Here is a 6,957-nt window from a genome sequence, read left to right as displayed (position 1 = left end):
CGTACTACCATGAGTATAACCCGAGGAAGGATCACTCACGTGTTTTTTCGGGGGGGAAGGCGACCAAAAGCTGTTCGTACACGTGAAGGTGCTTAAGGAAAACAGGTGATTTTCGAAGGATCGGAAAGTTCAATCTGACCAAGAATTCATTTCGAGTTTGCTGTACAAATGAAAACACATCACATAGTACACTGGCTCGTTTTCTGTGGGTTCCAATTTATTTTATGACGCACTTCCACCCACTCATCCCGTCCAAATGTTAAGAACAATTTGAAAGAAAGTGGTGATGCTGTGGTACTAAGAAAAACACAGCAGAGAGCAAGAGAGACAACACTTATCATCTGTATCGTGACCTTTCTATGACGTGAGAGGAAGAGCCTTGTAAGTGACCACCAAACCAACGAGTGAGTGAGTGAGTGACCTAGACACCATCATTCTCTTTTCTCACGAGGTTCACTCAATGGGTTACTCGTTGTCGTCGTTGTAGCGTTAGAGGGCGGAACATGAGAGGCCCGGACGACCTCCTCATAGAACAATCGCGTGGTGCTGCGAACCATTGAAATGAACCAATATCCCTGGAAAGCAAAAAGTGCCACAGTGCCGAGGTTGCAATGCCAGGCGAGTCCACAACAAGCTTCCCACAGGGATTGATGGCTAAGAAATATGAGAGAGAAAAAGGTAAAATGGATTGTCCGAGGTCAGTAGATACTCGGAATGCGAGTTTTGCGTTTCAGCCTACTTTTCTTCGTTGCTTTCTTTGAATACGCCAATTCAAAATTTCATCTTCTTCAAAACTTGCTGCCCAAAATAGCTTGAACAATCATTATTTTGGTTGAAATTATTTTACAGCTTTTAAGTACTTTGTCAGACATAACATCTTCAAACAGTAGAATCTATCCAGAACAAGGTTTGATCTGACAGGGATTCTGGTTTGAGTTATATCGGTCAGTTTTGCAAAAAAAAAAAATCGTCAAGCTATCATCAAAACAAACAATCCTTAGAAACCTGTTTATTTTGAAGCTGGCAAGATTTGATGCACTGTGCAATGAATTTGAATTTGCATATTGCAAACATTCCAATTGTCATGAAATAAAATCCTCAGACCCACAACAAACTCAAACACTAAGAGACATGGGAATTTCGAGATGAGAACGAATGCTCGTCATGCCATCATGCGTACGTACAACTCAATACAAACAAGAAAATGTCAGTGGCAACTAGGCCATGATTAGGGCTGTAAAAAGGGCAAAGACATGTTTTTGCTTGTGGGGGATATTTTTGGCCAGAAACCTATTTTGACTTTGCGATACTTTCTGTTTCTTTTACGGAATCCTCAGTGACTTGGGTCATGGGCATATCTCATTCTTTCAAAACAAACATTTCACAAGCCAAATGATTCCGTCAAAATGTCAATTTAAGCTTTCTTTAGTAAAAATAACTTCGTAGTCGTTAATGATTTGGGCACTGGCGTCCGCTCAGAGAAAGAGACGCTGAGAAAAAAGGGGTCACAAGTATAGTTCTGCTCCAAGGGAAAACTGGCCTTCTGACGAGGGAAGCATGACCCAAAGGACAAGGATGATTTGTAACTAATGTTAGTTTCATTTTGATGTTTCATTTATAAAAAGGCAATGTCAAAGACTTCAATGAAATTGCCCAAATGTGTTAGGTTAAGTTTGAAGATCTTATTTCATTAGAAGGTCCATTTTTGGTTTGGCTTAATATAACTGAATATAACAATCTTCCCACTGGGCATTCTGAAAAGGTCAAATAAGACTTGGCCTGTCTTATCTGCTCTGCTTTCTATTAACAATGCTCTCGTGCTGTTCTTGTCAGGGATTACAAACCATTTAGTTTTGGATGCCGTGCTTTTAATTGCTTTCTTAAGCACATTTTAAGTGCTATTTAGTATTTGTCTTTTATGTTCATTCCTAATGATATTACGATTGATGGCAAATTGGCAGCTTCCCCTCCCTGCCTCATCGTCATGAGCCATGTTGACATGGAAACCAAGATCAGGTTATCTATCGCCTTAAAGCTCAAAGCTCATCCTCAAGCCCACATTGGATTAGCAATAATGGCTTTGAGTCTACTCAAAGTCTGTCTGCTTTAGTGGTATGGCACAACCCGCAACAAACGGTCCTAAGTTTGTCTCTGCTTTGTGTAGTAATTACTTCCGAAAAGAAAGCTCCCTCACATACTACTACGGTATAGTATACTACCACCACCACCAGAATTACCACTACTTCTATCCTATACTTCTTCCTTTAGATATTATGAGCTCGGTTGGCCCTTGGCTTCGCCTTCTAGGGATTCTGAAACGAAACATAAGAGCAGTCGGTAGTAATGTATTGCCCCCCCCCCACACACACACACTCCCCCGTTCAAAGGTTGGTTCTTTCAGAGCATTTCAATGCCATGGAGTTTTTGGTGCAGACATATTACCTTTGTTTGGCATAGAGCCAATATGCATAGGGCAGTGGAAAAAGTCGAGCCATAAGAAACGTCAGAGTCAAGACCATCGAGTTCAGAAGAAAACCTCGTGAGAACGCGCTTCGAAGGTCCAGTATTTGAAGAAGGCCCTTAAGCGCCAGAAAAGGGGTACTCAGCTCCATTAGGAAGGCCATGCCCACAAAGAAATCACCCAAGCCGCGTCTGCAATTAAACCACAAAGAGGCAAAACATGGAATTGGAGTGAGCAAGTCGTCGCATTTCCTTTTGTCGTTGTAAATCATTTACGTATATTTCACCTAGTAGTAGTTACTGCAGTGTATTACCAAATGAATGGGTAAATACCTATCTCTCCTTTTCCTTCCACACTTACGTACGTACTCAATCAAGAAAGTAAATATTAGATCGGCTTTTTCTCCAACGTATCCACATTTGTATGCAGTTTTGTTTGGAACAAACATCATAATCATACCATGAAAGGCCCTTCAGATAAAGAGCTTGGATTGAGTCTCAAGTTACTACGATTAAGTCAAGGTTTCAGGTGTATCTTGCTTACAACACGTTGTCACAATAACCAAACTCACCTGAAGTAGAGCACAATTGGGGTAAAGATGAAAATCACGCCAAAATGGTGAAAGCTTAAATCAGGTCGGTACCAGATCAGTGTTGATAGTCTGGTTGTTCTAGAATGGAAAAGGAATATGCATATTGAGCATACTTCAGAGGCATATTTCATGGGCAACTTCATCGCTGAAAAAGAAACTTTGCACATAAAGTCGATACTTACTTGATTTTTGAGTGGAAGAGACGAATCAGGCTGTAGGAGTCAAAAATGAAATACCCCAAACTGTGATAGGCTAGGGTATCAGCAAGGACACAGTTTCGACCATAAATGATGTCGTGGTGGGTGTTCCACATCAGAACTCCACCTGAGAACGTTTTTTAGTCTCTTTTCTTTTGTGGAGAGGAGTGACAGACAACTTTGTCCAGAAGCCATGAAGCAAGTTAGAGAAACCACCTTTTTGAAAGATACTCTAGCATCGATTCCAAATTAAATGAGGCTCGATATTCGAGCTCAACGAGCCAAATTCTACCCATTTCTAGTCTGTTACGAGTGGTTGGCAATGCGGCAAAGGCCATGTTACACACGGAGACTGGATAGTGGGGACTGCATGAAGAGTGTGTGTCATTTAAAAGAGATTGCGGGCGGTGTCACTAACTAGGAACATTCCTGAAATTTCAAGGATTCCAGTTCATATTCTTTTACACTTGGTAGATGGAGAACTTGAATGCAAAAGGCATTGGTTGGAGTGCTCATGTTGTTGCCTTAGTGGTTTTCGCCTCCTTCGCTCGCATTTGGTTCAAAAGAAGTGTGAGAGTGAATGGGAGAGGGAAAACCTCACTGACTAACTGACTAACTGACTCACTGGCTGACTGACTGACTGACTGACTGACTGAGTGAGTGAATGACTCCTGGCAATGTCTGAGCAAGCACTTCAATGGATGGCAAAATGACTTGGCCGTAAAAGAGACCATATCTCTAGATTGGGATCTAGAAAGCCTCGTTAATATGGAAGTTTGGAAGATGCTATCAAAGCGCCCACAAAAGCCCCAACGCATGGATTCAAACATTTTTCAAGCCACTAGCTACCCAATAGTGAGAAGAAGGCCGCAGTATTGGTAATGAGGCTGGCAAAAAGTGTTTGAAGCTTCCCAAAACTCAATTTGGCATGCAAAATCTCAGCGTTTCATCCAGCAAAGAAATCTCGCTCTCAAAATATGGACGCTTTTTCAGAACCTTGCATATTCCCGTCTTGGTTTGGTACTCAAAACTGTTTGGACGTAAAGGAAACCATCTGCCTTCCACCAGACCAGGCTTTTTTTAGTTCGTGTCTGTATTCTAGCGATGATGTTTGTTCATCAATTAGGGAACAGTTACCATGTCCATTTAAGCAAGTAGTGCCCCCCTCGTCGTCGTCGTCCTCCTCTAAACATCATATGTAGTGTAGAATTTTGTTAAAAAATCAAGTTATGCTGAATATCTTCCAAATTTGAATTCTCTACTGATTGTTCGATTACAAGGTGGATATCTGATTCAATATCGAGTTTATGCCATCCATCTTGCTGGAGTGGCAAACATCTAGAAGTAATGCACAAGAGCCTCTTCTCCACAAAAAAATGGAAACAGAAAGTGACGGCCTGGTTTCTCTAAACAACTTTCCTCCCAATGCAGCCAACAAGGCATGGATTAGTGTTGTGATCCAATTAGAGAATTCCAAAATTCTCACATTCATGGGATCTTGTGTCCTGCCCAAGGGAATTCCACTGAGTGCACCAGGAGTGTCTGCGTGTTGACGCTGAGGGAATTCCTGATTGCATTTTTGTCAAAAAGAGCTTTTTGTTAATCATTTCGATGCTTCGACTTCCATGGCCAAACATTGGGGACTGGTTCAAGATCACAAAGTCTGCAACTGAACATCAACCTTCGTTGTACTGAATGATCCCTAATCTCTATGAAGTTCCACGATCAATCTAAGATGATCAGTGGCGGAACCCCTTGTAGTAAGGGATTTTTCTTCAAAGAAAGATGAGATGGCTGGGTCTTTAGAGTGCTGTAAATGATGATTTGGGATCAAAATGCAGATTTAGCCATAAAAAGATGAAAAAATACTTCGAGACTTCGAAATTAAGTCATTGACCCAAGTACTGCCAGATGACATCCTAAAAACTTTTTCCCGAGGAAGTGCAAATGTTAGGCAAAAAACCAGTCAAAAAGATGGACCCTCTTGGCCAGAGGACTTGGAAAAGGGCAGAAATTTGTCCATCAAAGATCAGCTTACTTAGAACCAGTTGAAAGGCTAAGATGACCCACGGATTATGAGAGCAAAGGCAAGGCCATGGTGGTAACTTTTTTCATCTTCTTCTTCCTTTCTTCTCACAAGCTTTCATCACGTTTGAAAAGTTCCGTCCGTTATAGCCAATCTAGGGCGAGTTCAATTGATATCCATCTTATGTCATACATCATGTGCTCACAAAAGGTCGTGATGAGTGATGATCACTACAGAGACCTTTTAACACCAACATGCTCCGTACATATTCCCTTCTCCTTTGGACTCTGTTCTCATTGTTCTGATTCTTCAGACTAAGGTAACTGCAATGCATCACCCTTATTTTTATTAAGCACACGAATACGTGATTAATAGAGAGTAATGTTTCCATGCTGGTCCAGCTCCCCCCGTCTCTATCGTTGTACAAAAGATATTCTCACATTAGAATAAGGCTACAGAATAGCTCTGGCCAGAAACAAGTGTGTGAACAACTTTGGTCTATCTATTGCTGTACAGTAGTCCTACATTTGTGTCCCTTGACAATTGGGAAAGTTGGGTTGGTGCGCCCATCAGTGTCTACGTTGGCTGGACCGGTTTGTGCGTTGTCTTGTCTATGTAGTACATGTCCGAGCGTACGCACAAAGTTGGTGCACTCAATACAAAAATACAATCGCATGGTGGATCAAGAATCCATTTGCATGATAATACTTTTTTTTCACTTGGAAAGTAGTTTCTATCCTTAGAGTTACCCAACGAATACAAACGATGTAGTTGCCATTACTGTGGCTGAAAGCTACGTACTAGCTAGGCCGAACGTCTGTGATGATGACATGTGAAAAAGCTCTTCTGGACTAAATGTTGTTACGGTTTGGTACGACAAGGACGAGTATCTGGAGAGTATTTTGGATGCATAAGCGTGCTCCACTTTCCAGCCGAGTAGATAGTATACAGTTGCACTGGAACATGTGAGCATCAGGCCCCAGGGATACATTGGGAAGCACATTTTCGTGTTTTCAAGCTTCGACACCCAAATATAGTTGGGGTGTATTGTTGAGATGAAACCATCCGGCACTTACGCGTACAACAAAACAATATTGCTGGACACGTTGTTTGTCTCTTGTTCCTTCTTATAGGTCCTCACCACACTATTGAACAGTTCAGCAAATAGCAAGTCTAGATATCGATTTAATCTCTCCAAGAAGAGAGACGACAGAAGCAGCTAGAGGCAAAAGGTCAAAAGTCGATCTTCCGAGATGTCTCTCCACTCTCGACTTTTGACTCTCGAGCAAGATGAAATGTCTTCTCCTTGCGCTCTACTCATTCATCTGTCCCTGGCAGTGTTCAGCAGAGCACAATTTGGAGAAGGCCAGCATGGGATCTTTCTGGGCTCTATCTATGTACGAGGCTTCGAGCACTTCAATCCTACTAGGGAAACGAGGAACCGTCAAATAATGACAAGAAGAGGACAACGACCACCACCATCTTCCCGTTTCTCATTTCGAGAGAGGCTTTATGTTTAATGGGAAATACGCAGCAGTATCACCAGACAAGAATCCTGATTAAAAAGGGCCCTTTTCAGCTTGCTATGCTGTGAACTTGCTATGCAAGAAAATGCTTCAGATGGACACGGATGGCGGGCCATTCTTTGATTGGCCAATGTCCCTGGATAAATGTCCAAAAT

The 6,957-nt window shown here is 41.9% G+C and overlaps 1 protein-coding gene across 3 annotated transcripts; it reads right to left on the bottom strand.

Annotated features, from left to right (window-relative positions):
* Window positions 1–196: 196 nt before the first annotated feature.
* On the bottom strand, window positions 197–6,614 carry LOC131885486 (TLC domain-containing protein 3A-like). 3 transcript variants are annotated; one of them, XM_059233546.1, is made up of 6 exons: window positions 6,142–6,614; window positions 4,672–4,805; window positions 3,236–3,379; window positions 3,033–3,131; window positions 2,443–2,652; window positions 197–654 (listed from the first exon to the last, which is right to left on the bottom strand). In XM_059233546.1, exons 1-6 carry the CDS (start codon window positions 6,277–6,279, stop codon window positions 432–434), a joined length of 948 nt encoding a protein of 315 aa, XP_059089529.1. In that variant the 5' UTR covers window positions 6,280–6,614; the 3' UTR covers window positions 197–431. The 3 variants fall into 3 exon arrangements, with proteins under 3 accessions (XP_059089529.1, XP_059089528.1, XP_059089530.1); XM_059233545.1 differs by having other exon boundaries at window positions 4,672–4,817; window positions 6,142–6,613; XM_059233547.1 differs by lacking the exon at window positions 4,672–4,805 and having other exon boundaries at window positions 3,236–3,402; window positions 6,142–6,612.
* Between the last annotated feature and the right edge of the window lie 343 nt (window positions 6,615–6,957).

This window comes from Tigriopus californicus, chromosome 8 (assembly GCF_007210705.1).
Source record: "Tigriopus californicus strain San Diego chromosome 8, Tcal_SD_v2.1, whole genome shotgun sequence".
Lineage (NCBI taxonomy): Eukaryota > Metazoa > Arthropoda > Copepoda > Harpacticoida > Harpacticidae > Tigriopus > Tigriopus californicus.
The sequence above is the reverse complement of the archived record's forward strand: the minus strand, read 5'-3'. Positions and strand labels throughout refer to the sequence as shown.

Coding starts and splice junctions, on each gene's coding strand:
- LOC131885486 (XM_059233545.1), bottom strand. CDS start 6,279: ATGTGCTTCCCAATGTATCCCTGGGGCCTGATGCTCACATGTTCCAGT. Junction 3,132..3,235: donor CTCTTCCACTCAAAAATCAA/GTAAGTATCGAC, acceptor TTTCCATTCTAG/AACAACCAGACTATCAACAC. Junction 655..2,442: donor TGGCTCTATGCCAAACAAAG/GTAATATGTCTG, acceptor CATATTTCTTAG/CCATCAATCCCTGTGGGAAG.